We start from the raw sequence: 20,492 nt of genomic DNA, 5'->3' as shown, positions 1-20,492 counted from the left end.
AGTGCCCACCATTTCCTGCGTTGCCTTCTGACGCTTTTACTTCGTTCTCTCCTTTCACTTACATGTTTTTAGAGATTTTATTTGAGAGAGAGTGAGGCAGCGAGAGAGAGGGAACACAAGCAGGGGGAGAGGGGGAAGCAGGCTCCCGCGGAGCAGAGAGCCCAGCGCGGGACTCGATCCTAGGCCCCTGGGATCATGACCTGAGCCGAAGGCAGACGCTTTACCCACAGAGCCACCCAGACGCCCCTTTTTTGATTTTAATTTAATTTTAAAGTCTTTGAGTTTTCGTTGTCCACCCGGAGCCTGGTCATTGTCCAGCCAGAGGGGTAGGCTCTGAGCTTGTCACCTCTTTCCGAACGGCAGCTCACTCTCTCAGGCCTGACCTGTTAAAACACAGCCTGTGTGCTGAGCTGTCCCCGGGGCACAAGTGCGCTTCTGGACTCGATTCCTCCTGTCACTCAAGTGGTTCGTTTGTGTAAGAGCGCAGGGATTCGAGTCTTGCTTTAAAAGATAACGTGACCTTATCGTGAGCTGGAAGTTGAGGTCGGTGTGACTGCTCCGTGGTACTTGAGGAAAACGGGTTTACTGGCTGTATTTTAAGGGGAATAGGAGAGTTTAGCACGTGCACTGAGCCCTTTCCTTGTTTCCCGCCTCCCTTCCCTCAGGGTACTGGGCTTGTTGTCAGGTGCTCTCAGCAGTGCCCAGACACCCTTCCCTTGGGGGCCCCTTCCTCTTGGGGGCAGGTCCATGTCCCAAGCAGGCCAGGCATATGTCTGCCTCCAGAAGGGGAAGTGCACGGAGTGGGGAGTGCGTGGGGAGACACGGAGTGGGGAGTGAGGGGGCTTGGGAGTGAGTGTGCTGGGGCCCCGCAGTGGAGCAGGGTGTGTTTGGCCAAGGCCCCGGCCCTGGGAGGAGGGGGTCTGGTGGTCAGGGTCTGCCGGCAGTTCATGTTCGTGAATGTTCTGGTCAGGCTCGCGGCGGCCTGCTTGGCGTCCCTCAGCTGGGGCCCCGTGTTGGCCTCGATGAGGACAGCACGGGAGTGAGGAGGGCTCTCCAGCCGGTGGTGTGCCCCTGTCTCCTCAGGGCTGTGGTCTGCCGCCTCCCGGAGTTGCTTGGATCCCCGGAGGTGACACGCTGAGGATGGGGGAGACGGCGTGAGCGTGCATGGCCCCGCGAGGGTTCCGGGGGAGGCAGTGATTGGTGACGGGCTAAAGAGACCCCTTGTAACATTTCCTGTGTGTGATTTTTCCCTGCATTTGTACACGCAGTTAGAAGAAAACCACCGGAGCCCGTCCTCCCTGGAAGCCCGGCAGGAGGTGGGCCTCGAAGGGACCCCGGTGTTGGAAGGGGAGCAACGTGTGGGGCTCTCAGAAGGGCCCAGCGAAGGTGTGTGAACCTGTGGTTCGGCCCGCAGGGAGCGATGTGTGGGAAGGTTGGGGGCTCCCACGTGGGTTATCTGGACATCCCAGCCTCTCACTCCACAGACCCTCCCTGGTGGTGTCCTCAGAGTTCAGAGCTGGGCTCAGGCCTGACCAGGTGCAGCACTGGGGGGTCACAGGAGATGGGGGTGGATGAGAGGCGGAGGTCCTCCCAGCAGATGCAGCAGAGGGGGACAGGCAGGGGCCCCACTGCTGAGGGGAGCCGGTGCGAGGCCAGCCCTGGACACGGATTCCAGGAGGGGTGGCGAGGTGGAGGGTCCCAGGGCGAGGGTGTGGGGGTCTGGCTCCATGGTGGGGGGCTCTGACACGACTTCCTGCTCTGGACAAGGGCTCCCTTGGAGCTGCTGAGACGGGCTAAGGGAAGGACAATGGCTCGTGAGTGCCAAGGTCACGTTGACTTGGCTTCTGCCTCTTGCTCTCCTCCCAGCGAGGGAGCTTGTTCTCAGCCGCTGCACATGCTGTGGTCACTGGCTGCTGACGGGCGCGCACGGTGCACTTCTGGCCGCTGCTCAGCTCATTCTTGAGCCCAGGGAGGTGATGAGTCCTGAGCCGACCGTCCCGGGAGGGGTCCCCCCAGCCTAGTCCCCACAGCTGAAAACAGTACCCTGATACCCCAGCTGGTGGGATGGAGTGGGCTCTGAAGGAGCACGGGCAGCTGAGGACGGGGCAGCCCAGGGCGCTTCTGCCTGGGCTCCCCCAGGGCTTGGCAGAGCTCCAGGTGTCTGTGTCGTGCGAGGCGTTGTCATCCGTGCTGTGTGTGGTGCCCTCGAGGTGCGTGCCTGACTGTCCTCCCTGCTTCTTGTGCCCTCACAGAGCTCGCTCGGGCACCTCTCCCGTGTGTGCAGGACATGGCCTCGCAGGTGGAGACCGAGGTGGCAGCCAGAGTCTCGGGTTTGGAAACTGAGCACAAGCTTAAACTCTCACTTCTTCAGACGGAGCTCAAGGAAGAAATTGATGTCTTGAAACTAGAAAACAGAAATTTACACGAGAAGTTGCAGCACGCGATCAGCCTGAAGGAGGACTTGGAGAGGGTAAGTGTGGTTCTGGCTCCCCTGGCGGCAGACTCCTGCGAGGGCCCCGCAGGTCCCCGCGCTCCGTCTCCCTGCTGCCTGCGGCCCGGTTGACCTAGTGCAGAAGTGGGGTCAGGACAGGGCCCCACTCGAGCCGAGTCAGGGTCTGGCTCCTTGTTGCTCCTTCCCCCTGCCTCCAGGGTCAGGGACTGGCTGGACGTCCTCAGACGGGCGGCAGGCTGGTTGGCATGGCCCGCGGCCGGCCCCGTGCGCCTTGGGGTCCCCAGTGGTATTGGGCTCCTGGGCTCTTCTGCTGTCGGTTGTGTGGCTGTGGGGTGTTCTGTGGGCGCGAGGAGAGCCTGCGCACCACCCCCGTGGGCAGAGGTCTGGCGTGTAGGCCTCCCCCGACTCCTGGCACGTTTCACTGTATACGCAGTGCGGGGAGTGGCTCGTCTTTGGGTTGGAGTTGTTAGAGCGGGTCTTTTTCGCCAGCGTCCTGAGTGTTCGGCGAGCTAAGTGTCCCCCACGTCACGCTTCACTCCGTAGCATTGTTTGAGCCGCAGCCTGCCTTCCCGTTCACCAGTGCCGCGTTCCGGCCTTCACGCACGTTCCGTTGGCACGGCGGACCCTTTTCTGTCCGTTTTGCTTGGAGTCTCCAGAGACCACCTGGACTTAGTGCCGGCGCCTGCGGGTTGAGGGCTCAGTCCTGGGACACGGCCCCCACGTCAGGAGCCGTTGGCAGTTACTGGGTCCCCAGGTTACCCACGGATCTCGGTCTGACTCGGCTTCGGGGTCTGGATAGTCCCCCGCCCATCACAGCCCTTTCAGGCTCAGTAGCTCAGGGAAACAGTGTCCTAATACCAGTGTCTTAGGACGGAGGCGAACGAGAGCGACCAAAGGGAAGAGAGGCGTGGGGCGAGGCGCCCGTGGTAGGCAGCTTCCACGCCCACTCCTGTCCTGCCACCGTTCAGCCCCCAGCGTGTGCACCCGCCTGGCAGCTCTCCGAGGCCCACCATTTGGGACTTTTTACGGAAGCTCCGTAACACAGGCATGTCTGAATCACTGGCCGTTGGTGATTGAACTCCGTCTCCATCTCTCTGCTTCGGAGGCCGCGGTGGAGCTGGAATTTCCAACCCTGTGATCTCGCCTTGATTTTCTGGGGACCAGCTTCCACCCTGAAGCCACCCAGAGGTCCTCAGCCACTTGTCATCTCATTAGCATACAAAAGACACTTATGGTGCCAGAAATTCCAAGGGCTTTAGCAGCTGTGTGTCAGGAACAAGGGACAGAGACCACATACTTTTTAACATATTACACGTGTGCGTGACGTATAGTTGAATATCTTTTTTAAGATTTTATTTATTTGAGAGAGAGAGAGAGAGCACAAGTCGGGGAGGTGAGGAAGAGCAGAGGGAGAGGGAGAAGCAGACTCCCTGCTGAGCAGGGGGCCCACCCCCAGCTCGACCCCAGGACCCCAAGACCATGACCTGAGCTGAAGGCGAACGGTTGACCGACGGAGCCACCCAGGAGCCCCTGCAGTGGAATATTTTTAAAATCCTTTTTGACAAATCCTGCCTTTCAGTTGGAGCGTTTAGTTTGTCACATTTCGTTTTGTTGTTGACCTGGTTGGAGCAGTGTCTACGTTTTACTCTCTTCTGTGTGTGCGTGTTTCTTTCTGTTCCCCGTGTTCCTTCTTTCTGGCCTTTCAGATTGTTTGAGTATTTATTTACTTGGATTATTTGGATTATTTTGTATTTATTTGTATTATTTTTAGAATTGGATTGGTTAATTGGATTAATTGGATTGGATTAATTAATTGGACTAATTTTTAGAATTGATTTTAATGTATCTGTTGATTTCGAAGTCCTATTTCTTTGCGTCATGTGTTTAATGATTGCTTTCGGGGCTAGACTCATTCTCACAGTCTTCTCAGAGGTGCACGGTCGCCGTGCGGCTAGAAGGTGAGCTCCAACTGCGTCTGTCGTCTGCTGTCTTCTGTGCTACCACGCTGACGGGTGTCACGTCTGTCTTTGTGGTTAGATTCCACTATAGAAGTTTTGCTTTGAACAATCATGGGTCCTTGATTAATTAAAAGGGAAAGTGGTCTTGGATTCACAACACTAAAGCGCTCTTTCTTTCCTCCGGAAGATAGGAGTTTCCCTTTGGCCTCACTTTCCTTCAGCCTTCCATGTTGCGCCTGTTTTCTTCGCAAGTTTTCTTTGACCTGAGAGTCTCTATTTTGCCGTCTTTCGTGAAGAAATTTTTTTGCTACATATAGAAGGCAAGGTTTTTGTTCAGGATTTAAAGATGTTCACTTATGACCTTATTTCTGATGAGTCTGTGATCACTGAAATCAGTCTTACCCTGAATGTCATGTGTCATTTTCTTTTCACTGCTTTTCTCTTTATCTTTTATTCTCATTTTTTTTTGAAGATTTTATTTACTCATTTGACAGAGATCATGAGTAGGCAGAGAGGCAGGCAGAGAGAGAGGAGGAAGCAGGCTCCCCGCTGAGCAGAGAGCCCGATGTGGGACTCGATCCCAGGACCCTGAGATCATGACCTGAGCCAAAGGCAGAGGCTTAACCCACTGAGCCACCCAGGCACCCCTATTCTCCGTCATTTTACCATGGTGTGCCTACGTGTGATTTTCTTGGATGTTTTTTCCTCTCATGAAATTCTTAAAATCAGTACATAAAATTGATTCTGACATAGTTACCTAAAAAAATGAAAACAAAACCTTATACTCAATTGACCTTATTTTTTCTTATATTTAATAATGGCACTACTGAAAAGGTGGCCTGTTTTAGTGACTTACAGAGTATTCTGCTGTATGTTTATGTGTTTTCCCAAATTTGAGAAATTTTTACCAAGTATGATTTTCAGTTTCTTACTTCTGCTCCGTTCTCTCCTTTCTCTTGGACTCCGTTCACGTGGATGTTCTGTCTTTCAGTGTCTGAGGTTCTGTTTGTTTGATTTCTGTCTGGTCTGCTCCCTTCCTGTTGGTTTGATTCTGTTGGTCTCCAGTTCATGGTCTCTTGATACGTCTGATATGCTTTTAAGTCCATCCAATGATTTTTAAAATTTCAGATACTATGCTTTCTAGTTCTGGGATTTCTGTTCGGTTGTTTTTTTTTTTTTTTTTCCCCCATCCACTTCTTAAGAGGGTCTTTTTTCTTTGCCATGATTTGCTATTCTTTTGTTCGTCATGAGCATGTTTTTCTTACGCCCATAAATGCAGTTAGGATTTCTGCTTTTAAAATCATTGTCTGCCATTCAACATTTGTGTCATTTTGGGGTTCTCCAGTGATTGCATTTTTTTTTTTTAGCATGGGTCATATTTCCTGCTTATTTGTATATCAACTAATTTTGGATTGTTTTCTGGATGTCATGAGGGAGACAATTGTGGAGACTCTGGATTCTGTTACACACTGCGGAAGGGTGTGAGTTTTTCATTTTAGCAGGGAGCTGACTGGGCATACTCTGACTCCACACCACGTCTTCCCCGTGTTGCTCTGCTCTTGGCGTCTGCCCACACGTGTGTGCATCAGGAGTCAGCCTGAGATGCAGGCAAGGGTTAATGCAGACATTTTGCAGTGGTCTGTCTCTCTGGCCTCTCACTTTCTACCTCCTCTGTTCACACAAATGGGATTGTGGGATGTCTGTGTGCATGGCATGGACAGGGAAATTGCCCAGTGCCATTTCTTTCTTCTGGGTGTCTAGCCTTCTGCACAATCTCTCTGCTTACAGATGCTCTCTCAGGCCTTTGGGTAGTTTCTTATGTTTTTTTCTAGCCTTTACAGCTGTTACCTTCTGGGAGGGTTAGCCTGATTAGAGCTTCTCAGCCATCTCCAGAAGCATGACCCTAAACGTACTTTTATTAACTTTTTTTTTTAAGCAAACTGTATACCCAGCGTGGGGCTTGAACTCATGACCCTGAGATCAAGAGTTGCATGCTCTACTAACAGCCAGCCAGGTGCTGCTTTAATAACTTAACATTTATTTATTTACTTATTTATTTTTAAAAGATTTTATCTATTTATTTGATACAGACAGATCACAAGCAGGCAGAGAGGCAGGCAGAGAGAGAGAGGGAAGCAGGCTCCCCGCTGAGTAGAGAGCCCAACGCGGGGCTCAATCCCAGGACCCTGAGATCGTGACCTGAGCCGAAGGCAGAGGCTCAACCCACTGAGCCACCCAGGCGCCCCATAACTTAACTTTTAAATAAGAAGCTGAGGTCAGTCTTCAATACCGGTTTTACTTTTGTTTCTTTCCGATGATGTTTTGTCGTTCATTGACCTCCTTTCCTTCCTTTTTTGAAAATGGAAATGTTTGCCTACTGTCAGCTTTGTGATTCACCTCCCTTTTCACAAGATACTTTAATAAATTTAAACTTTTAAATTTAAGATAAAAATTTAAGATAAATTTTAATTAAAATAAAATTTAAATTAAGTTAAAATTTTTTAAATTTAAAATTAATTTAAATTAAAATAAATCTAAAAGTTTAAATTTTAGTCCATCAGTCTTATGACCAGGTTCTGTGGAGATCATGGAACACAGATGCGGCAGGGCCACACACTTGAGCTCATTGCAGCATTTGCTCCTCTCGGGGACTTCTGGTCTTTTTGCTGAGGGCGGCTCTGCTCTGTCTGGGGTGGTCAGGAGGAAGCCCTGGGACGTGCCTTCCTCCGCCACCGCCGCCAGTCCTGGCACACGACGAAGGCCTCTGACGCTGCCTTGGTTTGCTGTGCACGTGTGTGTGCGTTGACCTCCGTCAGTTTCGTCCAGGCCTGCCGGCTCCAGAGGGAAGGACAGCGGCTTTGGTGTCATTGCTGCCAGTAATCTTCTCCTTTAAAAAGTTTTTTTCTGTTTTACCGGAGATTCTGCTCCCTGTAGGCAAAATGTGACTTGGTTGAAGATCTCCAGGAGGAGCTGAAGAAAGCGAAGGAGAAACTGGAGCTGCTGAGGCAGGAGTCCAGAGACAAAGAAGCAGGGTGGAAAGTGGCCAGCGAAGTCCTGAAGAGAAAAGCGGAAGAGGAACTCGCGCTGGCGCTCCTGCACCTGCGGGAGCAAGCCGAAGCCGAGAGGCAGTGCCTGATGACCAGGTTTGAGCTGCGGGAGCTCGAGACGAGGCAGCTTCAGGAGCAGCAGGCCGCCCAGATCCGGGACCTGGAGGGGTCCCTGGTGGAGCAGCAGGGCCGCCTACGGCAGCTGGAGCTCGGCCTCACGGGGGGGCAGTGTCCGCAGTGTGGCCGGGAGCCAGGGGGCCGAGGGGCTCCCGCAGACCGGGGCGGGGAGCTCGCCACGCTCCGCCTGAAGGAGGACTGCACCCTTCAGCTGATGCAGGCAGAGAACGGGTGGGTGACGCTCTCGGAGCGCGGTGTTAGCCATAGAGCCGCCTGTCGCTTTCCCGCCTGAGGCCCGACCCCGGCACGCGCCGCACGGCGTGGGAGGCAGGTCCCCTGGGCGATGTGCTGTGGGCTTTCAGCAGGGTGGGAAGGTCTGCAGGAGGCAGGGCCGAGCGCGGTGTGCACGGAGTCCTGGACGCCTGCTCGTCCCCCTGAAGTGGCAGCGGGGTCAGACTGCCTGTCCCAGCACGGGGAGGTGCGGGAACCAGCCAGAGACGGTGTCCGGAAGCTCCTGGTGGAGTCTGTGTCCCTTGGTGGACGCTACTGTGCACACGTCTCCCACGTCATTTTTGTTCTTTCCACGTTTAAAAATTTCAAAAGCAAGAATTTAGACCTCACTTACCAAAAGGCATGCAGTTTGTCCGTATTAGTTCTTGGTATTTTAGACTTCAGACAGATGTTTTTAAAAGTAAGTGTTTTCCTCCTGAAACTTGCACATATTTCCTTGAAAGTAGACTGAGAATGTAGTTTGGTTCTTTGCCTCTGTTCATACCAAGTCTGCAGACCTGGGCTTTCGTGCCTGCGGCTGATGGGGAGTCCTGGGGCCATCGACTCGCCATTGGGCTGCTTATTCTCCGGGTCCGCAGCTCCCGCCATCGTGACCGGAGTGCAGGAGCTTTGGGTCTGGGGTCTGAGGACTCGAGTTCAGACTTCGGCCCAGCAGGTGCAAGCTGGGTGGACGCAGGCGCTGTGCTCAGCCTCACAAACGCTTCCTGCCCGCCCCACGGGGAGGGTGTGGTGAAGTGTGGGAGCGCTTCCGGAGTCCTCTGGTGGCAGGCCGGCCACGCGGGGCAGCAACCCGGGTCTTACCGCTCCTCGCGGGAGCGGACCAGGGCAAGTCCTGCGCATGGAGCATGTGCCCAGTTGGCGCTGAGGCTTCTTCCCGTCCCTGGTGGGATCCTGGGTGCCTCGACTCTGGGGGAGTCTGCTGGCCTGTGTCTCTGCCAGCCGGCACCGCCTGGGGCTCTTTCTCACTCGTGTCCCTTAATTCACCAGTTCTTCTGAGGTCTTCTGAGTGTTCTTTATGGCCCCGTGGGCTCCTGCAGGGGACCCCGCTGCCCCTTCCCCACCGCGGTCCTTCTCACCGCAGGTGGGCTGGCGCGTCTGCTTTGGCGCGGATGCGGTGTCTTGCCGTGGGTCCCACATCCCCACTTGAGTTCCTGAGCGGCCTTGTCCTTTGAGCCGCTCTGGCTCTGTGTGGCCCCTTCCCTCCCGCTTACTTGCTGTGGACGGCAGAGGGAAAAGGAGCGGGGACAGTCCAACACGGCAGCGACGTCGTGTTTCGTGTGGGAAGGGGCGGGGGTGCGTGTACGACGGCCCTTCCGCGGCCTGTGTTCACGCTGCGGGTCCTCGCAGGTTCCTGAACGAACGGAAGGAGATCACGGAGAAGTTCGCAGCCGAGCAAGACGCGCTCCTTCGGGAGGCCCAGGAGAAGCACAGCCGCGAGCTCCAGCTGCTCCAGGAGAGACACCAGCAGCACGTGCTGTCCCTGACGGCAGAGCTGGAGGCCGTGCGCCGCTCGGAGCAGGAGGAGCTGAGAGCCTCCGTGGAGGGGGAGCTGCGGGCCCTGGCGCAGGCCCGAGAGGCCGAGCTGCAGGCGGGGCACGCGGCCGCGCTCCGGGCTCTGGAGGCCAGACACTCGTCCCACCTGGACTCTCTGGAGTCGCGCCACCGGTCGGAGGTGCAGGCCCTGCGGGAGCAGCACCGCCGGGCTCTGGAGCAGCTGAGCACAGAGCTGGGGAAGCAGCGGCGGCACGAGGACGCGTCTCACCCCGCGGCGCTGACTGGGGAGCAGGGTCAGGAGCTCCCGCCCGCGGACCGCAGCCTGACGGCGCAGACGGACGCAGATCCGGGGGCCGCAGGGGTCACGCTGCTCTACCCCGAACTGCCGGCCACGCAGCAGGTGAGGCCGGGCTCGGGGCGTGTCTCCTCCTGCCGCCGCTGTGCCTGGGGGGGCTACCTCGCAGGTGGCCGCACGGTGGGCGGACAGGGATGGGGGTGTGCGCGGTGGTCGGACGGGTGCATGGAGCTGCGGCCGGGGCGGCGTACTGGGGGAGAACGTGTCCCAGCGCGCACGGTCTGGCCCGGCTACCGTCATCGTGCAAGGCGGCTCCCTCCGTAGTCTCTTATGCACGTTGGTCCCGCGCGTGCACCCCAGGCGGCTCCCTCTGGTCCAGGGCACAGCTCTGCACAAGCTCTTGCTGCTGGTGCGCGCAGACCACGTCTCCCGCCGTCCTGTCCCTTGTTACCTGTCGGGTGCTGGCCGCTCTGTGCTGTGAGCTTCTCCTCATGTACTCACCGTTCCTGTCAGATCGCCTCCCCAACCAGCGTGTCCCCTCCTGTCCGGCGCGGACCCTCCTCTTCCGTCCAGGACGTCTAGGCCGGGCCCTGCACAGGGCCCAGCAGGAGCAGAGCGTGAGGGGTCGTGCCCGTCGTCCCTGTTCTCGCACTGCCTGCGCTCTCCGTTGTGTCCTGGGGCTGGAGCCGCCGGGCCTCCAGGGAGCCTGCGAGAAGGGCTCGGTGCCCCGGGCCGACCGCGCTCGTCTTTGCAGACGCCTTCAGGGGCCACCCCTGTGGCCCGGCCGACCTGTGTTGGTGTGACCTCGGGGGTCAGGGTGGGGAGGAGTGTCGGCAGGATTCACAGGGGGTGAACCTGGAGGGTGGTGTCCTTGCAGGGCTGGGCCTGACCTCGCAGGCAGCGGCAGAGGCACAACTCTGTTCCAGCAGCATCCGTCGGACGGCGGGACGGAAGAAGGGCTGGCGGTGATGGGGCCACGTGGGGCAAGTGTTGGCCGTGGCCCTCAGGAAGCTGGGATGGGAGGGTGCAGAGGCAGGCCCAGGACCCCCGCAGGGGTTCCTGGTGCCCCACAGGGTGTGCTGGGGTAAGACTGACCATGGTGCTTCCGGGGTCGTGGAGAGGCTGGGGGACGGCCGGGGGGGGGACGGCTGGCGCTGGGCTCGCGGAGGCGGCGGGGGCTGAGGCGGAGGAGCCGTCCCCACAGGAAGGGGAGGACCGTGCGGGGCGGCTGCTGCGGCAGTGCTGCTGCCTCGTGTCCACACGGAACACGTGCGCTACGGCGGTGCACCCCGGTCCCCTGTGCGGGTTCTTCACGAGGCCGAGTGTCCGCGGGCCTCGTGGTCGTTGGCAGACGTCTGCAGAGCGGTGGAATTCTCTGGAACACGCGAGGCTGCCGTGGGGAGGGGCGTGTGGGTTGGGACCCGGCGTCTTCGGGTGGGAAATGCTCGTGTGTCCCGCCTCTCCCAGGCCCGGGGGCTGAGGACGCACGTCGTCGTGCTTCACACACTCCGGGCGTTTCTGTGAAGCGGTCGTGTCCCGTTCCCTTGAGGTTACAGACTTTTGTCCGTGTTCCTGTGGGGCTTTTATAAAGGACGCATCAGTCCCTTTTCTCTAACCACGAAATAAGGCCTGGTGCTGTCTGCGTCTCCTGGGTTGCTGGTTCGTGTGCGCAGTTGTGTGTGGCCATCGGTCGGTCGGAGAAATTAATGGTTCAGCCGTTTCCTCCGCGACGTCTGCCAGCAGGGGAATTACGGGAGATTACAAAAAGGGAGGCATAAAAATGAGGTTTACCCCCATTGGTTTGGCTGAAAAGTCTGGGAATCGGCACTTTTCTTGAGATTTGGTTCTTGGACTCGTAAGTTGCCTTGACTCTGGCCCCTCTGGGTGGGTTTCTCATCTCCGAGGGAGGAGAAGACGGAGGAGGCACGCACACAAGCCTGTGTCCTCAGGGTGGCTTAGAGAGGCGCAGTGGGACCCCTGCTGGGAGCCAGGGATGTAGCTGGTGAGTGACGCGGTCACGTGAATGGGCTCTTCTTCACACTGTGCTCCCACTCACCTTTCACTAAGGGAGGATGAAGCCCTTTCCGTGTCACCCGCCATGTCCCCTTAACCCTCTCAGTGTCCCCCAAGTGTCCCCTTAACCCTCTCAGTGTCCCCCCAGTGTCCCCTTAATCTTCTTAGTGTCCCCCGTAGTGTCCTTTTGGCCTTCTCATTGTTCCCATAGTGTCCTTCGGTGTCCCCGTAATCCTCTCAGTGTCCCCCCATGTCCCCTTAACCCTCTCAGTGTCCCCCCAGTGTCCCCTTAATCTTCTTAGTGTCCCCTGTAGTGTCCTTTTAGCCTTCTCATTGTTCCCATAGTGTCCTTCGGTGTCCCCGTAATCCTCTGTGTCCCCCCATGTCCCCTTAACCCTCTCAGAGTCCCCATAGTGTCCTCCAGTGTCCCCTTAGCCATCTCAGTGTCCCCGCAGTGCCCCCTTCCCCCCCGCACTGCCCCCTTCGCCCCTGCGGTGTCCCCCAGGCCCCTCAGGCGCAGTGGCCATCAGCTCCGTCGTCGCTGTGGTCCTTGGTAGCAGCGGGGTGCCGGCGGGCTCTGTGAGTCTCGTGAGCAGGCTGCGTGGGACGGCCCCCTGGGAGACGGGCGCACCCCGGCCTGGGTCTGGCGCGCTGCTGAGCTCGGCAGGTCGGGATGCGGCCCGCGCATGTGCCTGCGGGTGAGTGGCGGTCCCCGCGCATGGGCGGCGGCTGTCTTCTCACCTTGGAAAGATGAGGTCCGGTTGTCGCCTTTCTCCTGTGTCTCACGGGCTACGGCCCTGCCTCTGCGGACTGTGGTTGCCGATGCTCTCCTCCCGCCACGTTGTTGTGTGTGGGGACACAGCCATGTGCTTACTGGAGCCGCGTGTCAGGTCTGTGCTTGGGCCGAGCCTTCTTGTATTTCTGTGTCGACTGCCGTCTGGGTGTCCCACGGCATTTCGTGAGTGTTTCCAGTCGTACGAGTGAGTTCTTGCTCAAGCAAAAGATCCCTTTACTCTGCCACCAAGGAGGTGAACATGAGATACTTTTTAACGGACCTTTGTTGTCTGGCTGGTTTCTCAGAAACAGCTGGACTTGTGGGAAGGTGGGAAGCTGTTTCTGACCCTATTTTAGCTTTTGCTGGAGAACATTTTGACATGGGCAGAAATAGGATAGTTGGGTGAGGCTCTATCTGGCTGCGCAGGAGGCTACGTGCCAGTCTTCGTGCCTCAGGGCTCCCCCACTCCCCACGTATTTACAGCAAATCCCAGGTAGCGTGTGTTTTCATCTATAAATACTTCACTATGTCTCTACCAAGTAGCGTGTTTCTCTTCCCGCAAGAGAACATAACTGCGATCCGTTCTAACTTAAAAATGGTCGGGAATTCCTTGATATCATCCTATATCCAGCCCAAGTTCCGGTCTCTTCCTGCGGTGGTTCAGTTCAGGGTCCACACGGGGCACATGTGCTCGGAGTCTGGTTTTCCTGCCTGCTGTGATGCTGGCTGACCTGTCCACACCGCTGCAAAGGCCGTCCCATTGGGTCTTGGTGTGGACTACTGGGTGTTCCCGCTGTGGCCTTCCCTCAGGCTCTGGCCCACAGGCAGATCCTGCAGAAAGCTTAACTGGGCATTTTCTGGGCTGCCAGGGACATTGTCCCCAAAATAGCACGGACACACTGTTCCTCCTCTGACAGGTTTTCTCTGGGCCACAAATAACTTTGCACCTGTTTGTCAAGCAGGGTCACTTCCCAGAAGAGTAATTTCACTTGCGCTTGTGAGCTAATTGGATTACTTTCCAGGTTACTTCCTTTTGGAGTTACTTCTGAGGAAAGTTCTCTGAAACCGTAAGCTTGATTTCCTTTTCTTAGAGATGTGCATCCCCTCGAACACTGTCCCTTGTGGCGAGACCACTCAGCAGAGTTCTGGAACACAGGAGCAGACCACAGTGTGCCCAGTGTCAGTTACTCAAGGCAATTTCATCTTTTCTTCAATTAAAAAAAAAATTCTATACACATAATTTTTGAAAACAGTAAGGTCATTTTAGATATAGTTTGAATGTTTTTAATTCATTACCAGCTGAATTTATATTACTTTTTTTAAAGATTTTATTTATAAGAGAAAGAGCAGGAGTGTGCACGGGGGTGCTGGGGGGTGGTGAGGGGCGGGGTGGAGGGAGAAGCAGGCATCCTGCTGAGCAGGGAGCCCGATGCGGGGCTCGATCCCAGGACTCTGAGTTCATAACCTGAACCACCCCTGGCTCCTGACTGTGTTGGTATTTTTTGTGTAATACTACTTTTTTTTCCCGGGCACATCTGTCATGTTTTCTTAATGGTTAAAAAGATATATTTGACGTTTTTCTGCCGTGTCTTTAGAAAAAATGGAGAATAAACTTCAAAAAGCATCTCTTTGTTACATGGACCTTACTGTTTAGAACCTGGAAAATTAAATGGAGTTTCACTCAAGGCTGGAAATAGAAACGATTATCTGTGAGGAGGCCTTATGGATGGGGGTGGGGTTGCATGAGTCAAAGGGGACTTGGAGCCTCTCCAGTCAGTTCGAGGGGGTGGCCTGAGAATGCGTCCCGCTGGATGTCCGCAACCATCCCGCAGCCACTGGGCCTTCAAGGTCCAATGGCTGGATGCTATCCTGCACCTTTCCTGCCTCACCGGACTCCTGAGTGTTTCCCGGAGACCATCCTGCCATACGATGCTGCCATTTGGCCTTTGCCTTGGTTATGGCGGTGGTGCACTTTTTCGGCAAGTTCCCGCTGTGGGCCTGGGCATGCACTGGGCAGGACAGGCGTGAAGCGGGTCCGCTGCCCCCTTGTAGAGCCATTCCTCCTACGCCCAGTGCATGTGGGGTGGGTGCTTTTGTTTGCTACTGGCTTCGTTACGTTTATGCTCTTGTCATGCTGCGTGTGTGTCATAAGATCCCGAAACAGAGCGATGGGTGACAAGAGATACGCTTAGCATCCACCGTCTTTTAGCAAGTGCAGCTCTGTGCCGTGTGGCCGTGGGTCCCTCAGGCACGTGAGGGGCTGCACTCCCTGTGGCAGGGACGCTGAGATCCAGAAGGACCAGGTGGCCAGAGAGAGGGGCCTGGAGCCTGCTGATCACTGCTGCCATGGTACCAGGTCCAGGTGCCCCAGGACTGGAGGGCGGGGGTTCCTCAAGGGCATGTGGGCGCGTGCGGAGCTCTTGGACTCCTACCCTGACCTCACACAGAAGTTGGCTTCTATGAAGGATTGTTGCCGGAAGAAAGCAATCTGTGGCTCAAAGTTTCCCAAGAACCATGTATTTAATCCTCCTGTGTCTGCAGGAGAGCGTTTAACGGGCAGGGTGAGCATGTGGGGTCTGCCGTCGTGACCACTCCCTGAGGGCGCGGGGAGGGAAGCACCCCTGGGCCTGTACCAGGGTCCCAGGGCCCGAAGAAGTGCGATTTCCCTTTCCTGTCGCGTTGTTAATCGCGACGAACGTCAGGAAAGAATTCTTAAGACGTCTTTGGTGCAAAAAGGAGGATTTATTCAAGCACAGGGACAGGACCCCTGAGTGGGAAATGCTGCACTGGGGTCATGAGGAGTGTCCCATTCCATACTTCCAAGTTGGGAGGGGCTAGGGATCGCAGGAGTCTAAGGAATTCGGAAGCAAGGTTCCCGGGATCTTGGGGGGCTATTGTCATGAGACCCTTCAGATGCATAACAGTGGGTCGTATGCTTGGGGGGTGATGACCAACACCTCTCTTGGGGGGTTTAGAGATAAAGGAAGTTTCCAAAGGAATTTCTGTATGTTGAAGTAGACTCACAGGGTCCTGACTGGGGAGCGGGGGTCAGGCTGGCACTGCCTTTGCCCTCAGCAAAGTAATCACGTGGGGGCAGTTGAGTCCCTAGAGGAAGGTCACGTTGCCTGTTTCAAGGACTTGTCAGTGGGCTGTAGGTAGTAAGGAAATTTAATAATTTTTTTCTGCCTTTGTTTCCCACATCAGTCAGTTTCTCATGTGCTGGGGGTAAGGCGGGGCAGTGGTTGCCTCTTCCTCGATGTCGGTGGTTTTCTGTTTCCCAGTGTCCTTCACAGTGGTGGCAGTGTTTCCTGAGCTGTGTCTTTTCAGGGAAAAGGCAGTATGGTTCCTGTCCCTTGGCCTTGGCCTTGGCCTTGCCGGTCTGTGGTGCCTGTTGGCGTTCAGGTTTTTCCCTGTATTAACCCGCATTTTGTGGTTGTCACTCGCGCAGTCAGTGGGCCTCGTCAACCCTGACTGCTCTCCGGGCTGCGGCTTCCTTCCTAGCTGCGAGTGGTGGGGCTCAGCCCCTTCGTTCCCTAGAAGGGGAATTGTGGCCTAAACGTGTCATTAAAGTACTTCAGAAACTTTGAAACGTGTGATAACTTGGAATTTGCACTTGATGCTTTTTTTTTTTATTAACACAGAATGTGTTACTGTTTCGGGGCTGCAGGTCTGCGGTCCATCAGTCTTACACGGTTCACAGCGCTCACCGTAGCACACGCCCTCCCCAGTGTCCCTCCCCCAGCCACCCTGTCCTCCCACCCCTCTCCCCTCACAGTCTATTTCCAGAGATTAAGAGTCTCTTAGGGTTTGTCTCCCTCTCTGGTTTCATCTTCTTTCATTTTTTCTTCGCTTTCCCTATGATCCCTGCCTTGTTTCTCAGATTTTTCATGTCAGTGAGATTTGATGCTTCTTTTTAAAGGTTTTGGAGTTAAAACCTTTAAAAACCTCCTCTTTATTTCAGGAGACAAAGTTTATAGGAATAATTTATGTTATCTCTGTAACTTGAAAGTATAATTTTAGGGGCACCCGGGTGGCTCAGTGGGTTAAAGCCTCTGCCTTCGGCTCAGGTCATGATCCCAGGGTCCTGGGATCGAGCCCCACATCGGGCTCTCTGCTCAGCGGGGAGCCTGCTTCCCTCTTCTCTGCCTGCCTCTCTGCCTGCTTGTGATCTCTGTCAAATAAATAAATAAAATCTTAAAAAAAATTAAGAAAGTATAATTTTAGTGTTGTGCCACGCATGTCCCATTTTCCGATGATTGTGATCGAGGTGAGAATCCAGAGCCTACACAGTGGTCCGGAGTTTTCTAGGAGCTGTAGCCTGACTCCTGTGTGTCGTCACAGTGAGAATGTGGAATGAAGGGGACCCGGTATGGACCGGGCCGTGCCTATGCAGAAGAGCTCAGTGCTGAGTCTTCCTCCCTGTTCCCGGGGTCACCCTGGCTCGTGCAGTGGTTGGGGCCAGCGCCCAGCTCTTCCGGCCGAGCTGCAAGGGAAGGAGACGTGGTAGGAGATGGAGCCGCAGAAGAGCCCGTCGGAGGCCTTAGCGGAGCAGCAGGTCACACAGCTGGGGCGCAGGGGTGAAGAGGGATCTGTGCTACTGCTCCCCTTTCCCGGCTGCAAAATCAATGAGAAATTTTACTCTTAAGTCAATGGTGATCTGCAAAGTGAATAGAAATACTTGCATTGTGTTAGACTTTTTAGGCAACTTTTTCATTCATTTTTTTTCTCTTTAAATAGGATGGTTATCATACCTTTTCCACTAGGAAATTACCCCCGAGTATTTTAAATCTGAGAAAGTTTGGGTCTTCTTGCTTTGGTGACCCAGAAGCCACATCACCACTCCTCTTGCTTCCGTCGTCTGTCGTCGTGGGGCAAAGTGCAGGATGTGTGGACACTCGAACACCTACTCTGAGGAGTTTTCCTGTAGCTTTTAGCTTTTTATTTTATTTTTACTTTTTTTTAATTTTTAGAAGATTTTGTTTGTTATTCATTTGACAGAGATCACAGGCAGGCAGAGAGGCAGAGAGAGGAGGAAGCAGGCTCCCCGCGGAGCAGGCCTGATGCGGGGCTCGATCCCAGCACCTGAGATCACGACCCGAGCTGAAGGCAGAGGCTTAACCCACTGAGCCCCCCAGGCGCCCCAGATTAGTACCATCTCAACTTTAATAGTTCTCGGATCTCCTCTCCTTTGTAGCTTCATTCCCTTCTCCGTCCCTAATACCATCAAACAAACTACCGTTATCTACAATTCATGCTCACTGATTTACTCAGTTTCTTCTAAATCAGATAGAAGAAAAAAATGACCACAGTTATGTTTATTTTGTCTTTCCATTTACTCGTTCAGTCACCTTTACCACGTTCTTCGTTTCTTTGTGTGGTTTCAAGGTCATGCCCAGTGTCCTTTCGCTTTGGCCTGAGGATGCCCTTCAGTGTATCTTCAGGGCAGGCCTGTTAGTAGTGAATTCTCTCACTTTTCGTTTACCTAGGAATGTTTTAGTTTCTCCCTCATTTTGGAAAGATAGTTTCCTGGATATCTAATTCTTGGTTAAGTCTTTTTCTTTCAGCACTGATGATAGCACCCTGCTGCCTTTGGGCCTCTGTGGTCTGAGCAGCCGGCTAGCTGTTGACCTGCTGTTGAGGATGGCTTGTGTTGAGTCACTTTTCTTGCTGCTTTCAAGATTTGTTTTTTATTGTGTTGGTCACCATATAGTACGTCATTAGTTGTTGTTGTTGTTGTTGTTTTAAGATTTTATTTATTTATTTGACAGAGGGAGAGAGATCACAAGTAGGCAGAGAGGCCGGCAGAGAGAGAGGGGAAAGCAGGCTCCCTGCTGAGCAGAGAGCCCGATGCGGGGCTCGATCCCAGGACCCTGAGATCATGACCTGCGCCGAAGGCAGCGGCTTAATCCACTGAGCCACCCAGGTGCCCCCATCATTAGTTTTTGATGTCGTGTCTGTGATTCGTTGCTTGTGTGTTAGCCCCCAGTGCCCCCTGCAGTATTTGCCCTCCTTAATACCCATCTCCAGGCTCACCACCCCCCCCCAAAACCCTCAGTTGAGTCCCAGAGTCCATAATCTCTCATAGAGATGCACTATGTCCCCCAGTCATTTTTCACTTCTAATATCCTCCGTGTTATTCCTTATGCTCCGCAAATACATGAAACCATATGATAATTGACTCTCTCTGCTTGACTTATTTCACTCAGCATAATCTCTTCCAGTCCCGTCCAAGTTGCTACAAAACTTGGGTATTCATCCTTTCTGATGGAGGCATCATACTCCATAGTGTATATGGATCACATCTTCCTTATCCGTTCGTCTGTTGAAGGACATCTTGGTTCTTTCCACAATTTGGCAACTGTGGCCATTGCTGCTATGAACACTGGGGTACAAATGGCCCTTCTTTTCACTCCATCTGTATCTTTGAGGTAAGTACCCAGTAGTGCAATTGCAGTGTCATAGGGAATCTCTATTTTTAATTTCTTAAGGAATCTCCACACTGTTCTCCAAAGTGGCTGCACCAACTTGCATTCCCACCAACAGTGTAAGAGAAAGCGTTCCCCTTTCTCCACATCCTCTCCAACACTTATTGTTTCTTGCCTTGTTAATTTTGGCCATTCTAACTGGTATAAGGTGGTGTCTCAGTGTGGTTTTGATTTGAATCTCCCTGATGGCCAGTGATGATGAACATTTTTTCATGTGTCTGTTAGCCATGTGTATGTCTTCATTGGAGAAGTGCCTGTTCATATCTTCTGCCCATTTTTTGACATGATTACCTGTTTTGTGGTGTAGAGTTTGAGGAGTTTTTTGTAGATTTTGGATATTAGCCCTTTGTCTGTACCGTCATTTATGAATATCTTCTCCCATTCTGTGGGTTGCCTTTTTGTTTTGTGGACTGTTTCCTTTGCTGTGCAGAAGCTTTTGATCTTGATGAAGTCCCAAAAGTTCATCTTCACTTTTGTTTCCTTTGCCTTTGGAGACATATCTTGAAAAAAGTTGCTGTGGCTGTTATCGGAAGAGGTTACTGCCTATGTTCTCCTCTAGGATTCTGATGGATTCCTGCCTCACGTTGAGGTATTTTATCCATTTCGAGTTTATCTTCGTGTATGGTGTAAGAGAATGGTCGAGTTTCATTCTTCTGCACATAGCTGTCCAGTTTTCCCAGCACCATTTATTGAAGAGACTGTCTTTTTTCCACTGGATATTTTTTCTTGCTTTGTCCAAGATTATTTGACCACAGAGTTGAGTGTCCATATCGGTGCTCTCTATTCTGTTCCTTTGATCTATGTGTCTGGGTTTTTTTGGCCAATACTGTGCTTGTCTTGGTGACCACAGCTTTGTAATACAGCTTGAAATCAGGCAGTGTGATGCCCCCAGCTTTGTTTTCCTTTTTCAACATTTCCTTAGCAATTCAGGGTCTTTTCTGGTTCTATACAAATGTTAGGATTGTTTGTTCCACCTCTTTGAAAAATGCCAGTGGAATTTTGATCGGAATGGCATTGAAAGTATAGATTGCTCTAGGCAGTACAGATATTTTAACAATGTTTATTCTTCCAGTACGTGAGCATGGACTGGTCTTCCATCTTTTTGTGTCTTCTTCAATTCTTTCATGAGTGTTCTGTAGTTCCTCGAGTACAGATCCTTTACATCTTCGGTTAGGTTTATTCCCAGGTATCTTACGGTTTTTTGGTGTTACAGTAAATAGAATTGGTTCTCTAATTTCCCTTTCTATATTTTCACTGTTAGTATATAAGAAAACCACTGATGGGGCGCCTGGGTGGCTCAGTGGGTTAAAGCCTCTGCCTTCGGCTCAGGTCATGATCCCAGGGTCCTGGGATCGAGCCCCGCATCGGGCTCTCTGCTCAGCGGGGAGACTGCTTCCTCCTCTCTCTCTGCCTGCCTCTCTGCCTGCTTGTGATCTCTGTCAAATAAATAAATAAAATCTTAAAAAAAGAAAAAGAAAGCCACTGATTTCTGTACATTGATTTTGTATCCTGGCACATTACTGAATTGCTGTGTGAGTTCTGGTAGTTCGGTAGTATAGTCTTCT

At 53.5% G+C, this 20,492-nt stretch overlaps 1 protein-coding gene across 1 annotated transcript in view; it reads left to right on the top strand.

The window, feature by feature from the left end:
* The window catches only part of PCNT (pericentrin), a 113,399-nt gene that overhangs the window by 27,166 nt on the left and 65,741 nt on the right, over positions 1-20,492 (top strand). The window contains exons 12-19 of the mRNA XM_032865506.1: positions 1,269-1,386; positions 2,253-2,470; positions 7,345-7,805; positions 9,213-9,759; positions 10,074-10,271; positions 10,859-10,997; positions 12,173-12,365; positions 14,721-14,791. Of these exons, the coding sequence (XP_032721397.1) occupies positions 1,269-1,386; positions 2,253-2,470; positions 7,345-7,805; positions 9,213-9,759; positions 10,074-10,271; positions 10,859-10,997; positions 12,173-12,365; positions 14,721-14,791 (1,945 nt within the window). The remainder of the gene's footprint in view (positions 1-1,268; positions 1,387-2,252; positions 2,471-7,344; positions 7,806-9,212; positions 9,760-10,073; positions 10,272-10,858; positions 10,998-12,172; positions 12,366-14,720; positions 14,792-20,492) is intronic.

Source organism: Lontra canadensis, unplaced genomic scaffold, assembly GCF_010015895.1.
Source record: "Lontra canadensis isolate GAN:19392208 unplaced genomic scaffold, GSC_riverotter_1.0 scaffold29, whole genome shotgun sequence".
Lineage (NCBI taxonomy): Eukaryota > Metazoa > Chordata > Mammalia > Carnivora > Mustelidae > Lontra > Lontra canadensis.
Note: the sequence above shows the minus strand (reverse complement) of the source record. Positions and strands in the feature narration are given on the sequence as shown.